General features: G+C 41.1%; 1 protein-coding gene across 1 annotated transcript in view; it reads left to right on the forward strand.

The window, feature by feature from the left end:
* Window positions 1-8,987, forward strand: part of PRDM2 (PR/SET domain 2) — a 45,093-nt gene extending 36,106 nt beyond the window's left edge. Inside the window, exons 6-7 of the mRNA XM_062507503.1 lie at window positions 251-361; window positions 1,246-8,987. Of these exons, the coding sequence (XP_062363487.1) occupies window positions 251-361; window positions 1,246-5,615 (4,481 nt within the window). The 3' untranslated portion in view covers window positions 5,616-8,987. The remainder of the gene's footprint in view (window positions 1-250; window positions 362-1,245) is intronic.
* Window positions 8,988-18,054: the final 9,067 nt, after the last annotated feature.

Consider the following 18,054-nt stretch of genomic DNA (forward strand, 5'->3'; position numbering starts at 1 on the left):
ATTGAGTAACTGCATGGTGTGAGCTGCTTAACCCTGGACAGGTAGTTTGTTCTTGCTTTGAAAGTGAGGAAAGTATTTCAGTGTCTGAAGTTTTTTACCTGAATGCTGTCTGTTCTCCTAATCAGTCATTTGTATTCCTCAGGAAAGCAGGGTCTCTGCAGGAGTTTGTTATACTCCAAAGCTGAGGGTTTAAACCTGACAAATAGAAAAACGTTGAGCAGGAATAATAAATGCTTTTTTTTCTCCCCAGGAAAGAAGAAGACTCAGGAAGGTAAAAACAAGGGAAAGAAGGCAGCAGATACAAAACAGAAAAAGATTGATTTGGATTCTACTTCTGCAGATATGAGGGATTCTAAAGAGGGTGAGTTCTCAGTGTCTTTCTTTTTCCTTCTGTTTGTCTTTTTGAATCAAAGGATGCTTGTCATGTTTAGTACATTAACAGGTCATCTTACTGTAGCAAAGTGAGCATGTTTATATTGTTTACTCCCATTGTTTTACTAGTTAGGAACTTGGCTATTAGAAGCGTGTCATTAAACATACAGCTCTGACCATGGGAAAATCTAGTGTGCTGCAAAATTTAGAGATAAACTTTTAGAAAATAATAGCTGAGCCAAGTCCTTATTCTAGTGTCTTTGGAGCTTAGTTACATGGTCATTGTTTATTGCTAATTAGCAAAGTCACTACCAAGGAGGAAAAAATACAGTATTAATTCTTTTGACCCATGGCTCTTCCATTCCTTCCCTCTGTTCTCTCTTCTGCTTGCACAACACGTGCACTACTGTTCAGGTGTCTTATAGCCCAGGTAAGGAATGGAGAAGGATATTTTTGCTCAATAATGTACCCACTTAGGCAACATTGTGAGAATTGGCAGCAAAAGTATTTTCCTAGAATTGTTACAGAATCACAAAACATTGTGGGCTGGAAGGGACCTTAAAGTTTATCTTCTAACCTCCTGCCATGGGCAGGGACACGTTTCACTGGACAAGGTTGCTCAGTCTCATTCAACCTGGCCTTATTTTCTTGAGCAGTGGATATACCTGACAACAAATAGGTAGGACTTGCATGCAGAGGTGAAAACATCCATCCACATGAGTAAATAAATGAGAAGTAGTGGTGTTGTGTTGGGTCAGGAGTGTTGTATATGTTGTGCTAGAAGAAAAAGGAGAAGAAAGGTGTAGCATATCCTGAAGTGTTTAAAAAGTAAAAGTATCTCATGCTTTTCTTTATTACACTCTTGTGTTCCAGGTCATAAAGAGGAAGATGAAACACCTTCTGTTTCTGCTGTGCTGTCTCTGGAACAAACAGCTGTCATTCAGGAAATGGTAAATCAAGATGTACTTCCAAAGCTGCTGATCCCCAGTCCGACCAATGAACCACAGGTGGTAACTGAAGACAAACAAGGAGAAGCAATAAACTGTGTGTCAGATGATTTAGATGATGACGAAGAGGAGGATGAAGAAGAGGAAGATGAAGAGGAGATGGAAGATACCAATATGCCTAAAGAAAATGCTGAAATGCCTTTGATGTGTGAAGAAAAGTTGGACTCCTTGGAAGAACAAAAGAGTACGTCAGAGGAATCTCCAGAAAGCTCTCCAAAGAAAAAACTCGTGGTGAAAATTCCAAAAGCACAAGGGGAGTCCAACGGTGATGTTCAGGAAACATTCATGTTTCCCTGCCAGCATTGTGAGAGGAAGTTCACGACAAAGCAAGGACTTGAGCGCCACATGCACATCCACATATCCACCCTGAGCCACGCGTTCAAGTGTCGATACTGCGGGAAAGCCTTTGGCACGCAAATCAACAGGAGGAGGCACGAGCGACGCCACGAGGCCGGGCCGAAAAGGAAACCATTCCTGACACTGACCTCGTCACAGCACTTGGATAATGTTGCTGATAACCAAGTGATTGTGGATGATGGTCTTAAAGATGACCTGAATGTTTCCGGTCTCGTGCAAGACTCTGTTGTCTTGGATTCTGAGAAAGTTTCCCAGGAAATGTCAAACTCTGCATTTGCTGAGGAAAATAAGGAGCCCAAAGAATTGCATCCGTGCAAATACTGCAAGAAGGTGTTTGGTACTCACACCAACATGCGGAGGCATCAGCGTAGGGTTCATGAGCGTCATCTTATTCCCAAAGGTGTCAGAAGAAAAGGGTTCTTTACTGAAGAGCCACCTCTCCCAACAGAGCCTGCCCCAGCAGTGCAGAGTGTGTACATAGCAAGCACAGAAATAGAAGAGGAAGGTGAAGGAGATGATGTCTATCTTATGGATATATCCAGCAATATCTCTGAGAATTTAAATTACTACATTGATGGTAAAATTCAGTCCAACAGCAACACTAGCAATTGTGATGTGATTCAGATGGAGGCCAACTCTGCAGACTTGTATGGATTGAATTGCATAATCAGTCCTGTCACAGTGGAAATTTCCTCAAATTTAAAGGTTACACAAACACATGTGAATGAACCTGCTAAGGAACCCTCTAGCAGTGGGAGCAGTGAATCCAAAAAGAGAAGAACTGCTAGCCCTCCTCTTGTACCAAAAATAAAAACTGAAATAGACCCAGAACCTATAACTCCTACTAGTTCTTTAAATCTTCCTCTTAGCATTTCAACAGAAAGCTTGCCTTTTCATAAAGAAAAAGGGGTTTATTTGTCATCAAAATTAAAGCAGCTTCTTCAGACACAGGACAATAAGAAGATAGCTCCATCAAGTGAAATCCCTAAAATAGGACCTTCTGTTACATCATCGCCTATTTTGCCTCCAGTATCCAGCAGATTTAAAAGAAGGACCAGCTCTCCTCCCAGTTCTCCACAGCACAGTCCAGTGCTTCGAGATTTTGTCAAATCAGGTGAGGGAAAAACTGTGTGGAACGATAATATTCGGAGTTCAAAAATGCCAAAATTAGAAAGCCACAGCAACTCACCTGCTTGGAGCTCGACTGGAAGGGAGGACAAAGAGACTTTGAGCCCTCTTTGCTTTGAAGAATATAAAATACCAAAAGACTGGACAGCAGCTCCGACTTTTGGCAACGTGTGCAACCAGCAACCACTGGATTTATCCAGTGGTATGAAACAAAGGTCTGATGTCAAAAGCAAGACTCAGGTTCCCTGGGAATCCGTTTTAGATCTGAGTGTGCATAAGAAGCCTTGCAGCGATGCTGAAATTAGGGAATGCAAAGAAAACTCCACACAGCTGACGTGTAGTGGTGTTAAGAAGAAGAAACCCACCACTTGCATGTTGCAGAAGGTTCTGCTGAACGAGTACAACGGGACAGACGCAGCCCTAGACAGCGACCTGGGCACGGGCAGCGCCGCCGGCCCCCGCGAGGCCCCGGAGCCTCCGGCAGAGCCCGAGGCAGATCCCTCTCTCTCGGCGTCGTCTTCCACTGACGCTCAGCCCCTCAGTTCCTCCGCTTCCCCCGTGCCGCAGGCTCCTGCTGCACCCGCCGTGTGCCAGCTGCCTCCATTGTTAACGCCCACCAACCCCCCCTCCCCACCGCCCTGCCCACCTGTGTTAACAGTGGCCACGTCACCTCCCCCCCTGCTCCCAACCATGCCCTTACCCATTCCGGATGTCTCTGCCAGTGCCACTAACACTTCCTCCTGTCCCTCACCACTCTCCAACACTACTACCCAATCCCCACTACCAGTTCTTTCACCTACAGTTTCTCCTTCTCCATCCCCGGTCCCTTCTGTTGAACCTCTTATTTCTGCTGCTTCACCTGGCCCCCCTACACTGTCTTCCTCATCTTCTTCCTCCTCTTCGTCCTCTTTCTCATCCTCTTCCTCCTCATCGTCTCCATCTCCACCTCCTCTTTCTGTAGTTTCTTCTGTTGTTTCCTCTGCTGATAACCTTGAAAGTTCTCTCCCAGTAATAAAGCAGGAAGAAGCTGAAAGCGAGCAGCAGAAGGCAAGAGAAGATCCTCATACTTCAAGTCAGTCAGGAGTAGTGCAGGAAACATTCAACAAGAGCTTTGTGTGCAATGTCTGCGAATCACCTTTTCTTTCCATTAAAGACCTAACGAAGCATTTATCCATTCATGCTGAAGAATGGCCCTTCAAATGTGAATTCTGTGTACAGCTTTTTACGGATAAAACAGACTTGTCAGAACATCGCTTTCTGCTTCATGGAGTAGGGAATATCTTTGTTTGTTCAGTGTGTAAAAAGGAATTTGCTTTTTTGTGCAATTTGCAACAGCACCAACGGGATCTCCATCCAGACAAAGAGTGCTCACATCATGAATTTGAAAGTGGGACTTTGAGACCCCAGAATTTTACTGACCCCACTAAGGCGAACGCCGAGCATATGCAGAGCCTGCCAGAAGATTCTTTGGAACCTTCAAAAGAGGAAGAAGATGAAGATCTAAATGATTCTTCAGAAGAGCTTTATACTACTATAAAAATAATGGCTTCTGGAGTGAAATCTAAAGATCCAGATGTTCGTATGGGCCTCAATCAACACTACCCAAGCTTTAAACCACCTCCGTTCCAGTATCACCATCGTAATCCCATGGGTATTGGAGTTACTGCAACAAACTTCACAACCCACAATATCCCACAGACTTTTACTACTGCCATTCGATGCACAAAATGTGGAAAAAGTGTTGATAACATGCCTGAGTTACACAAACACATACTGGCCTGTGCATCTGCTAGTGATAAAAAGAGATACACACCTAAAAAAAATCCAGTACCCCTCAAACAGACAGTGCAGCCTAAGAATGGTATGGTGGTTGTTGCTGGGCCTGGGAAGAATGCCTTCAGGCGAATGGGTCAGCCTAAAAGACTCAATTTCAATGTTGAGATTAGCAAAATGTCCTCCAATAAACTAAAAATAAGTGCATTGAAAAAGAAAAACCAGCTTGTCCAGAAAGCTATCCTGCAAAAAAAGAAATCTGCCCAGCAGAAGGCAGAACTGAAAAATAACCCATCTGAGACAGACTCTCACATCTGCCCCTACTGTAACAGAGAGTTCACTTACATTGGGAGTTTGAACAAACACGCATCATACAGCTGCCCCAAAAAACCCATCTCTCCCTCCTCCAAAAAGAATTCTTCCAAAAAAAGTGCAGCTTCTTCACCTGCAAACAGTGACAAAGGCAGCAACCAGCGCAGGCGAACAGCAGATGCAGAAATCAAAATGCAGAGCACTCAGCCTCACCTGGGCAAGACAAGAGCACGAACCTCAGGACCTGCACAGCTCCAGCTCCCCTCTGCCTCCTTCAAGTCCAAACAAAACGTTAAATTTGTACCTTCCATACGATCTAAAAAGCCAAATTCATCTTCATCGTTGAGGAACTCTAGTCCTGTAAGGGTATCTAAAATGTCCCATGTTGATGGGAAAAAAACTAAGGTGGTTTCTAAGAACAATTCCTCTGGAATTTCCAGCAAAGCGTCCCGAAAATTGCACGTCAGAATACAAAGGAATAATAAAGCTGTTTTGCCAAGTAAATCTGTGGCGAGTAAGAAAAAGGCAGACAGGTTCAGTGTAAAATCTAGAGAGAGGATTGGAGGACCAATCACTCGGAGCCTGCAGCAGGCAGCAAATGCAGAGGCAGCAGAAAACAAAAGAGATGAAAGCAGTACAAAGCAAGAATTAAAAGATTTCAGGTAAGCATTTAATTTGAAGTTGAAACAACCCAGGAACACGTTGCTTGCTGATTAGCCAATTTTCTTGGTCTTCTTTCCTTTTTTCTTTTGTTTCTTTTTTTCTTTTTTTTTTTTCCTTGAGTTTCTCATGCTTCAATTAAAAAAAAAAAAGTTGCATTTCCTAAAACATGGATGAGCAGCTTACTGATGCTGAGGTATGATGTACATACTTGATGCATTTTGTCATGTCATGAAACAATACACGGTTTGTATAGAGAATGTCTTTAATTATAAACTGAACTGAGAACTCTGGAAAAAAATGTCAACACTTGAGTGCAAATAAACTGAATGTCATTAAACTCACTGTTATTGGAGATACTGACCTTGTATTTGGTATCTGATTTCTAAGGTAGCCCAGAATCATTCTAGATTGATTTATGGCGGTTCACTAAGTTCAAAAACATGACTGCATTCTTTACTCACTAAAATACCTTGCTTTGGTTTGTAATAAAAAGCATTCTCTGCATATATATATATATATATATATATATATATATATATATAAAAGAAACAAACCATGACCAAATACTTCAAAAATGTATGTGCATATGGACTGAGATAATTAAATACTTAATATAAGGGAAATAGACATGTAAGAAAAGTTACATGAACATGTAAATTTGTTAGAAGTATCATGCTTTTATGTTTCAGTATAAAACTTTATAATTAAAGTTCTATTTCTTTTTGAGAAGAAGCATTTTAATCACAAGAAAGGGTAATCCTTCAATAAATAAATAAAAATCTACGTGCCTGAGTCCCGATTTACGTCTTCATGTAGTCTCTCAAATCAACAGTGTATTTTGCACGGTGTTTATAACCTTTGTTACCTTGCTCCTGCCCTGTTTTTCTTGGAAACAGGCATCTGCTTTGCTGAGGAACTTTCACAAAGCTCACTGGTAATTAAGAGTTCTTTTGGGGTTGGTAATTACAGCGCCTGGCTGTGATTAGCACCAGATTTAGGGCCGAGGGTAGGGTTTTTTAATCGAAGTCATTGCTAGAGGAGGAGGGGGAGGAACTGGGAGCTCTGCTCTGTCAGAACAAGTAGAGCAGGATCTGTTCATTGTCAAGATCCAAACTGCTCACAGTTTGTTTTTCTTACAGTGAAGATCTCCGAGGTGCAAATAGTGAGGAAATACTTTGTGAAGTAAAGGTTCAATATAGCAGAATTGTTCCCAAGTGCTAGAGGGGAATTTGACTTAAAATAGACCATACCCAAATTAGGATGTGTTGAAGGAGAAAAATGTTATTGGAATTTGGAGACTAATGGTGTAAAAATGCCTTTTAGGAGCAAAAAATGTCTACCAGGCCTGTTCCCTTGGGACATAAACATCTTCATGTTAATGCTCATCAGCTGTTCTCTTAGTTATGTGTGAAACTGTATTTAAATGATGCCAGAACAGATCAGTAGAACAAGAAGCCAAAACTCCACATCTTTCCATCTAAGTTAATCATTTGACCTTAGGCAAAATAACCAAGTACTTGGAAATGGGTGCAAATGGGAATTGTTCAATAATATTTGGGGAAATAACAATTGACCTGTGGTAAGGTTTCCTTGACTGGTGGCTCAGATACCAGCCAAGTTGGTTTACTTTGGCTGCTTGGAGTCTTTATCAATTTAACAAATAGTTACACTAGGGAATTCTTTTTGTCTCTGAAGTAACTTTCATAAATCTAGATTTAGTCAACTTCTTTCTATATCAGTTACATAGTATGAAGAATTTCTTTGCCTTTGTACACTAATATCTGCACAGTTTAACTTTGATTCTACTCTACGTAGGCACTGTTGGGTTCTGATTTTTTTCTTTTCCAGGAAATCTTAATATTTTTTCGAGACTTGCTTTGTGTATATTCGTCTGCCAATTTGTTTTTCACCTTTCAGTTTCTCTGTGTAAACATACTTGTTCGCAAATTGTTTTGTCGTTTATCTTCAGTTTTTGTTTTGTTTTGGTTTTAATTTCTATTTTCTAGGAATCTCCTGTAAAAACAAAACGACAACAAAAATCCTTTAATGCCACGGTAGACCTGTTGCATGCTCATCTTAGGACAAGCACTACACCAAGGGATGTGAAATCCAAGCTTGCAGAAGCTGAGTCACAAGCATAAAATTGCCTGCAGGCTCATGCTCAGTGTCAGGCCTAGGTTTTCTTACTTTGTGCTTGACACATGAAGGATGATTCAGATTAAAGGGAAGGGTACTGTTAAAAACAAATGAAACCCCCACAGGAAAGTTCAGTTTCTGTGCTTGGCAAAGCAGGTTCCTTCAGCCTGTCCAGAAATCAGCGTAGATTCAGGGCCAACAATTGCTGCACTCCCAAGTATTTTTGTCATGTATTAGGTCTCTTAAAGCCTTTTGTCTAAATGAGTCACTAGAGGCCAGGCAAAATTCCCTTCCCACCTTCTCCTCACTTTGAGTCTTTTAGATGTCCAGCATACAGTGGAAAAAAGCCTGATTTGGATGTTTTATGGATTTTCCAAGTTATTTACACATGCAAATAAAACTTTATATAGCAGTGATGAATTTCTAAACACCAAATATATAATGGATGCAGTGTATCTTTTTATGGATAAGAAGGCTAGAGCGGGGCTGCAGACCTGCATATTTTGAAGATGAAATATATAATTATTCTAAAAGGTTGTACACCTCTAATTTAAGACAATGAATTGGTCTATTGTTCATAACAGCTTTTTATGGAAATACTGTTTGTCACGTGTTCATAGAGCTTTCACAATTACTGACAGAATGGATGGAAAGCGACTAGTTATTCTTTATACAGACACCCCTTTTATTTTTTGTTCTTAAAAAGTAATCTACCTCTTTAAAATTTGTAGTTTAATACTTGTTTGGTGAATTTGTGCCACTTTAACTTTTCACTTTCACTATCATTCCCATTTTGTTACATTTCTGTTATGGGGACTTTATGTTGAAATATTGTATAAAGCATTTGTAGCAAGTTTAAAAAAATAAAATATTTAAAATTATTTAAATTGTTTTGGACACTTCAATTGTACTATATGTGATTTACATTTTACATTAATTTCATTTTGTTTTCATTTTGGGTTGTTAATCTTGGAGCATGTTCCTGTATTAAAGTTTGCTGTTAGTTATATTGTTTCTTCTATTGGAGAGTGATATAAAGACTATTCTAATGAAAACATTAAAAATTGCAATTTGACATAAAAGTGGGGTTGTCCTTGCTTTTGAACATTGTAGCCTTGCTGGAGGACTGTAAGTGCAGGTAAGCCACTGAAGAGGGATTTTGCTCCATCCTGTGCTGTGAGTTCCAGTCATAGTTCTGAGTCTGTGGTGTTGCAAGCACTTCATGACCAGCTAGATGGAACTATCATGACACACTTCTAAAATAAAGTAAACTTTTAAAAAAACTTGCCTTTTGTGTGGAGAGCAGATGTGCAGGGCAAATGAAACAATGTACATCTAGGAGGATTTAAATGTGCTTGCATCCTTCAGGTGTGTCCCCCTGGTTCAGTGACATGAATTTATACCAATTGGCCACTTGTGACTTAGCTTGAGGATTTTAAGTTTTAATTGTGGACGCAGCTAATAAATTTGAACTATTTAAACGAAAATTACATACGCTATTCCAACTTCTGATACTATAGTTTTCTGATAACATAGTTTTCTATTTTTATATGCTTTAAACTTGTAAAATACTTCAATAAAAATAATACATGCTAAGTTTTTTTATTTTTTTTTTGGCTCTTGAGAATTTTAGAATGTTGTATTCCACTACCATAATGTGTGTTCTGCCTCTTACAGTGGAGCTGGAAGCATCAGTGTCCATATTATTGTGGCAGTGGGGTGGAATAATGTAACATTGATAAGGCTGAACAGCATTAGAGCAGTCAGTTCCTTCACATGCTCCCTACTAATCCAGTAGTAAGTTACTATTTTATGTAGTTGTATGTTCAAATTAATGCTTCCGTCTGAGTAAGTCTTTGGTAAGAACTCACAGTTTATTTTTTGTGTGGGATGTTATTCCTTGAATGTGTTCTCTCCATAACAACATTTTCCATGAATTTTAACTGCTGGTGGAATGATGCAGAGGTACCAGCATATTTCATGGAGTGTTTTTGTGCTCTTTGCAGTTTGGGATTTGCACCACAATGGAAGAGGTGAATCCTTAGTCTACTTACAACAGCAGTTACACCGAGGAGGTGGGAGGAAGTCTTGGTTAGGTTTTACTGTATTTACCCAAGGGAAAACATGCCCAGTGTTGTATTTGGATGTTTTAAAAGAAAAAGGAAACGTGAAAAAAAAAAAGAAAACTCAGTTGCTGAGGATGGGACATAAACTTGATAGTTTCAAATCTTTTACTGACAAAGGAAGTACCAGCTGGTTCATCTTGCTGCAGTCTGGGTATTTCAGTCACCTTGTTTATTAGCCTTGTGTAGCAGTGACGTGATGGTGAGTAAACCATCTCATTCTCTAATACCATGGCAGAAATCCTCTCACCATTTTATGTGCAGTTTCTCTGCAGTGGAGTTAAATCCTGTTGGGTCCTGAGGATGTGCCAGACTGAGATGTTCACCTGCGTTCACCAGTTGATGAGGGAAGTGCTGGGTGATGGAGATCTCCAAATGAGAGAGGATTGTCAGAGAGTTTCAGTCCTAAATAGGTGACTCATCACAAATAGGAATGTGCAGCTTTCATAGTTCCTATTGCTATTGCAGCTCATCTGCATAATTGAGTTTCTTGGCTTTTATAGCTGCCTCTGTATGATCTGAAGCAACAATAAAGCTGTAACATTGCCCACAAAGAACTGACATGTCTTGAAATGGATCCAGACAGGCAATGAAAACAATTAAACTTGTCCTGTTTACAGAGACCAAGTGACACGCTGGGCGAGATCAAATGAGTCTTTAATAAAAACAGCGATGCTGGAGTTGTTGTGGAGACAGCAGATCTGACAGGTTGTGTTTACCTTTTTTTGTTTCCCATTTTCCAGTTTGCTGGAAGGCATGGGAACCAGCCTGTGCTAGCACCTGAGCTGTGTTCAGTCCTAGGTGTTAGAGCCAGTCCAGGGGATGCAGCCAGGCCCCTCCTGCTCTGCAGCTCCTCAGCACTGCTGGAAGCTGCCTGAGGGGATTAAGGCTGGGGAGTTTCTGGTTCTCTGACTTGTCAGCATCTTGTATTGTAAGACTGTTATTTAAAATTCTGGTTTGGTTCCTGATGATTTTCTCTGGGAAGATGTCATGGAGTTTGATGTCTAGAAATTCAATATTGAATGCAAATAAGAATAGCACTCACTTCATTTACTGTGGTTTGTGATTTCATTTCCAAAATTACCGGTTCAGATCCAGCTTTTTACTGGAGTTGGGTTTAGCTAGGGAGCTGAATTGCTAGAGACAAATAGCTTGTGAATGACCTTGAAAAGAGAACTTAGAAGACCTTATATACTAATTCTAGCTTTTATTTACTGAATGTGATCTGCTTGAGTCACATGATGATGTAGTTCTGCTCATAATGAAAAGGAGCTGAACAATTGATTTTGAACAAGAAGTACATGCTGGTTTGGAGCTGAGCTTTTGTGGTAAGTCTATGATGAGAGAGGGGCGAACTTCCACATCTGTTCAAACTGTAAAAAATAGCAACTTTAATGGAAAAAAAGAATGTACCTTCCAGTACTTTACAAGAGTGGCATGGTGAAGAAAATATTTCAGAGCAAGATGCAAATAAGTAAGGCACAGTGTAAGTGTAGTTAATGGTCCATTGTACACGTCAAATGAGATATAGGAATTGAATGTTATTAAAGAGGGATCTTTTTTCCATGTGCATTAATGAGTTGCTGTTATTTCCTAAGCTTTGTTTGGGATTTTTTTTTTTTTAACTTAAGTAATGCCTTACGACATTTTTGAGTGAAATAAATATTAAGGTAACAGACTGCAGCAGGAGTTGGTGCCTCTTTGTGCCCATCAGTTACAGTAAGGGTTAGATGTTTAAAATGCAAGTAGATTGTTAGAATGAAGATGGGTGTAAAGCATCCAGTATCAAACATGAGATTACTGACAGAACATAGGACCAGGAGTCCTGTGCTGCCTCTGCACCAGTCTCCAGCCACTTTCTTAGTAAAGGGGAATGCATTGGGACACCTCAGAATGCTGCTTCCCACACATACTTCATCACTTTCCACTCTCCTTTTGCTGCACCTTTACTTCTCTTCGTAAGTCTTTAAAAATGGTTTTGATAGATCATGCTTGTAGAGCATTCATTGGGAAAAGAGCACTGAAATACTGCTTTCTGGGTTTTTAAGATACAAGGCAGTAAAACTGAAACTCAGGGAAGTTTGGGCAGGAACCAAGCTGGAGGGAGGCTTTTTCTAAAGAGATAGGTAGCTGCTTCATTTTCTTTATTCAAAGCTCCAGTGGTTAACTGAAACAATGTAATCAGCAACATGCACTTTGTTTGTATATATTTATCTCTCTGTTTAATTTTTTAAGGCTTTTATGTTTCATGGGCCAAACGGGGTCTCTGAGTCATGTTTTGGATGACAGTACTCCCAGAAACTGCCAGGGGGTTGTGAGAAATGGCTTTGGTTATTCAGCAGGTGATGTTCCATTTCCCTGAAGTGCGAGGCTCAGCGTTCAGTCATTCAAGGTGGTCTGGCACCCAGCAGGTGAGCAGCAAAACTGAAACTTGTCCCACTCAATGCCCTGTGTCAGTCAAAGAGTAATAATCTCATATCTAGGCCTGTCTCAGCCAAGCCTGCCTTGTTTCTAGCCGAGGCAGCTGGGCTCAGCCTGAAGAAAAGGATGCTCGGGGGACAACCTCTCTACACTCCCTGACAGGAGGGTGCAGCCAGGTGTGGGTGGGCTCAGCTCCCAGGGAACGAGGGACAGGACAAGACTGCCAGAGGGTGCCCAGGGGTGAGGAGGAGTCCCCATCCTGGATGGGTCACAGGTTGGACTCGATGGCCGTGGAGGTCTCGTCCAAACTCGGGGAGTCTGTGTTTCCTTCTGCAGTTCAGGCAGTGCTGCTCAGCAAAGTTAGGTGCCTGTGGTAAAGTAAATGCAAGGACTTTTTCAGGAGAGATTTTGTTGGGAATGCAGAGAATTCCTGCTCAGGGCACGTGAAGGCTCAGTGCCACGTTCAGACTGTGTGCACAGCCCACAGCCATGACTGTGGAGGGAAATTTATGTAGTGTTTCCTTTAGGTGTCGAGATCTCTGCTAAGCATTGCAGCGTGGAAGGAGGTGGGAAGATGAGAAATACTGAATTCTTGCATCACTGAGCTGCTTTGAAGAGTTTCAAACTCCACTGCCACTGGAACTTGAAGTTGTATTCTCCATTTATTATGGCAAATTCAGCATGTCACTCAGTTACTTCTTCAAATCAAAAGCACACTTTGTTCTGTGGGGGTTTTGTTATGTAATGAGATGTGCAGGACAAAGGGCTCATCCTTGTTCTGCTGCCCTCCAGCAATCCTTTTGAACTCTTTTGGTGTCACCATTTCTGTATAAAGCTAAATAAAATCAACTACAGTGTTCCCTCTGTGTGCTGGAAGTTTTCTCATTTTTTTAGGAATGTGATTCAGTAGATATAAACTTTTTACCAAATCACATTACCTGACAGTATAGAAGAGCAGTTTGAGTACTTCTGGTTTTAATCCAAAATTGTTCACCTTTTGGCTTTCAAAATAACTCTGTGCCACTTTAAAAGGGCGGCAAGATAAATTGCTGACATGATACTGTTCATCTAAATTATAGCTTTACACCATGATTTCTTAAGTGACTGAGGCTAATCTCTGAGCTCAACTTGAAGTACCTTCAAGGCAGCTGATTTTCTGAAGGAGCTCAAAAGCTATCTCGGTGCTGAATTCCTTTTCAAGTCACTACTTTAGGTCACTGGTTGCTTTTGAAAAGGCAGTTCTATTTAGGTAAAATGGTGTTGATTCATGAATTTTAGAGTCCCCCAGGTGAGCTGTGGGCATGGTGTGAGATTTCTTCCAGCAGTTCTCACTGTTGGTTTGGTGTTCATCACCACAGCTCCTTGTGATCCACAGGGAATGGAACTGAGCCAGCAATGAAGAAACTTAAACTGTAGAGCACATGTGAAACAAAGCAATTTTTGAGTTCCTGTGGGGCAGCAATGCTGCTTTACAAGATTAAGTTCTTTGAAGCACTGTGGCTGGAGAGTGCTGTTAGGTATCTTCTTGGAAGTCAGAGTGCAAAGGATCTCAAGAACAGGTTTTTCCTGTTTAGGTTCATGAAAGGCCTGATCATAATATTCATGTTCTCGCCTTTCACCATTTGAAGGAAAGATAAAATCCTGACGTGCTCCAGCTCTTTCCCTGCTTTCATGAATAGACACACGGAAGTCTCCAAATATCCACAGTACAGCACATTAAGATCCTTTTTGCTTTCTGCTGCTTCCCCATTTTCTATACAGTGAGTCAGGACTTTTTCATAGAAAAGAGAAACATTCCTTTCAACAAAATTCTATTAATAAACCTTTTTGTCTTGATAAATACTTTGTTTCACTGAAACAAAAGGCCTTTTCCTTAGTGGTTGATGTTTTTTATGTTTTTTCCAAGTCCTTGATTTGTGTATTTACTTTCCCATTAAGCAATATACTGCTGCCTGAGAGTATATTATATTTCAGTCAGGGTGGCAGCACTGTGGTTTGATCACACTGAGAGCAGAAAGCCCAGAAATGGTATTTATCCACGCCCTGAACCCTCTTGCTTCTCTTCTGGCCTGTGAAATTACTCAGCCTAATTCTTCAAAACCAAGAATCTGGGAGTAAACATCCACATTTCTATTTTTTTCCCTAGACAGTCAATGATTTGTGTCAGCTTAGCTATTCTTTTACTTAAGAGTAGGAGACCCTTGATAGAATATGTTCCTGGCATGCTTATTATTAAATGTAATGTGGAATGTGTGTCTATCTGAAATTTTGGAGCATATCCTTGGTGCTATTTTAGATTACAGAGTATGATCCTTGCAGGAAAAAAAACACTTTAATTGAGGTAAAAACATGAACCTAAATCACCTGAATTTTTACCACATGCTGCCATGACTTTGTTCACTGAATTTCCCTGGTGGGATTGCCTGCCACCACTCCAGCCTTCATGCCCACAAATACCATGGCTTATTTTTCTGGGACATTTCAAGAGAATTAAACTAGCAACCCAGGAGAATGTTAATTGCAGAAGCGTGGTAGAAGACAAGCTAATTTGAATAAAAAATGCCAAATATGTTTTGGAAATGTCTGAGGGAAAGGGGTGTGCCAGGATTTGGCATTTTTCCTGGCCTTTGAGTTTGTGTGTGCTGCTCATGGCAAGGCTCAGGGGCCTGGGAAGGGACATGGAGCAGGAACTTGGTTTGGACAAATGCTTAAGTATTCAGGAGACAATTTAACCTGTAACAGTAAAGCTGGTGATAAGGGAACCTTTTCCTTTGTTCAGTCCAATGCTTTAAGGATGTAGATTTTCTGAGTGACCTTGGCAAATCTGTTTCCACCTGACTCCATTTTGGATTTGAAAAACTGGGATTATGGTACTGACTCACACTACAAAACTCAGATTTGAGGATGGAAAATGTTAAGAGCTGGGATTTAGCATATTTTTTATTGTAGGGAGTCTCACCAAATTGGGTGATTTATCTCTTCTAGGTTGGGTATGCTCTCAGTTGTCAGAGAGAGCTTTAGGCCCTGTCTTGGTGTCAAAAATAGCTTCATTTAACTTCTGGGTTAGCTTTAATTTATGGAATAGCTGGTGCATCTACCAAACTGTTTGGTTTAAAAGTCCTTAGTTGACAGAACAAAACTGCGCACAAGTCCTTCCTGCTACCTCACGTTTGGGTTCTGGGCCAAGAGAGTGTGTTTTCTAATTTTTTTTTCATTAATTCTTTTTTTCTGGCTAGCACTGTTCCCTAGCAGTGGTTCTGTTAGATCTGGGGAGCCCGGGCTGTGGTGTTGATCTGGGCTGTGCACAGGGGTGTGAGGGGCTGGGAGCAGCCCTTGCCCCTTCCCATGGAAGCATCCCTCAGCAGCATGGCACGGGGTGCCTCAGAATTCCTTTGCTTTGCCTGTCTCCAGTTACCCTGTGCTGAGATGGTGAAAGCAGGTGTGAAGTGACAGTGCTAAAAACAGCAATTTCAATCACTGCTCCTAATGCAATGGGGGGATTTAGCTCCCCTCCCCCTCGGAGACCAGCTCCCCTTGCACACCCAGGAGTTTGTCAAACCCATCCCAACACCAGCTCTTCTTTAAACAGGCTCTTAAATGAGAGTTTTCCATCCAGCCAGGGTAATGCTGGAGCAGAGGAGGGCCCTGATTCCTGACAGCCTTGGCAGAGCAGACGTGGCTGTGGTTTTGAAGCCTGGTTCATTGGGGGAGCCATGGAATGGCAGCAGGAAGAACTCCATAAGGAACTCGGTTTCATTTCCTATTTAGAAAAAAAAAAAAATCCTTTTTTTATCTCATTCCTCTAATCTTCAGCTGCCAGATGAAAAGCCATGATCTATTAGCTTTAAAGCATGAGGAAATTAGGGGTGAAAGATTGTAGAATTCTGCAGTAGTTTGGGTTGGAAGGGACCTAAAAACCCATCTCGTCCCACCCCTGCCATGGCAGGGACACCTTCCACTGTCCCAGGCTGCTCCAAACCCAATCCAGCCTGGTCTTGGACACTTCCAGGGATGGAGCAGCCACAGCTGCTCTGGGCAACCTGTGCCACCCTCACAGGGAAGAATTTCTTCCTAATGTCTGATCATGGTGTGCATTTGAAAATCTAGGACAGATTTTCCCTGATATTTTGTCTCTTTGGATTTGAGTCTTTTAACATTTTTTTCTTTAGATTTCCCATAGGATCTAGACCCTGTCTCGCTGCATGTGAGAGCACACAGATGTCATCAATTATAGAAGAACTTTAAGAAGTCATAATTAATATTTTGACAGAAAACATTACTTACATGGAGATATTCTAAATAGAAAGAAACTGAAATTTCCCTCTTCTAGTTATAGTAAAAATCTGAAACCAAACAAACTAAACTTATTTTGGATATTCTGCTGTTTCCCTTGGTAACAGTCCTTATATAGAACAAAAATCTGGCTTTTGTTGACCTCCCCATTACCACTTTCTGGTTGTTCTACATTGGCTGAAGGTTTCAGGATTGAATTCACAAAGGTTGCAGTGGATAATTTACATAGAACAATAACAAAACTTTTGGCAGGCAATTTTAACCACAGATTTTAATTTGAAAATAATTGAATTGCTTACTTTTCAAAATTTCTGTGGTTTTGGTTGTCTGTTGTAATGGAAATTTTTGCACTTCTTTATGCCTAACTTGCAGTTACACTGTGTGTCAAGACAAACTGAAATCTCCTTTAAAGGGTGTATATTGAACTCTAAAAATAACCTAGAGAGAAACCCAACTTTTAACTTTTTTTATAAGCGTTGCTCTGTAAGAAAATGATATTTCAAAAGATGTTCCCTTGGAAGAATGTAAGTGGTTTGGTCAGAATTTTGAAGAATTTGCCTTGAGAAGGAAGGTATGTAATTACCTATGGGGGTGCACAGGTGTGAGGGAAAGCAGACAAGTTTGTACACGATAGCAAAAGGTGCTCAATTTAAAAACAAATGGGGGATTTTTGGGAATCTTTTAGTGTATGGAAGTTTAGCTTGGGAATACGTTTAAACTAAGATTGTGTGTCTAGAATAAGGCAGAGGCAGTTGGACTTCCCGTGTTTCAAGTCATGTTTTCAGGCTTTCTTCTTGAAATCACAATCAACTGAGGCATATAATTAAACTTTTATGGTAAAAAATCTCTGATTTTTCCCTTTCATTTTGGGACTCTCAGTTTAAAATTTGAAGTGCAATAAAGGCACTGCTGTGACCTTCACATGTCCTGTCGAGTCTGTCGGTGCAATAGTGACAGGAGTGTTCTGCTGACCTAGACCTGGGGAGAAATAACCAGGTGTGGTATATGATCTGGTAATTTTCTTTTTCTATAAATATGCCTTTTAAAACTTGATACGGACTGTCCTGAGAGAACAGAACATGACTGTTGTAGTTTCTGATGGAACTGCAGGCTTGTCTGTCCTGGTCAGAGGCTCTGGGACACGGGGTGGGAGCCTGGATGCTGCTTCCAGTTGACATGAGCTGTTCCTGGAATAAACTCACAGGGTAAGTTCGGAACAGGGCAAAAACACCCTTCTGCCTTCAGAAGTGGCTCTTGGGACTTGAAGCGTGGGTGGAATGTCGTTTTCTTTTCTCGTGGCTTACTGCGGCACGTGTCGGGTTTTGTATCCGGTCCTGATGCTCTTCTGCCTCTTTGCACAGTTACAGGCTCCGCATGGCCTCTAGATGTCCCTCCTCCTCCTCGCAAAACCCCAGCGCCAGGCAGTGCAAGAAATCCAGCTCCACCACATGCCACTTCTTCAAGGAATA

Source organism: Cinclus cinclus, chromosome 23 (assembly GCF_963662255.1).
Source record: "Cinclus cinclus chromosome 23, bCinCin1.1, whole genome shotgun sequence".
NCBI lineage: Eukaryota > Metazoa > Chordata > Aves > Passeriformes > Cinclidae > Cinclus > Cinclus cinclus.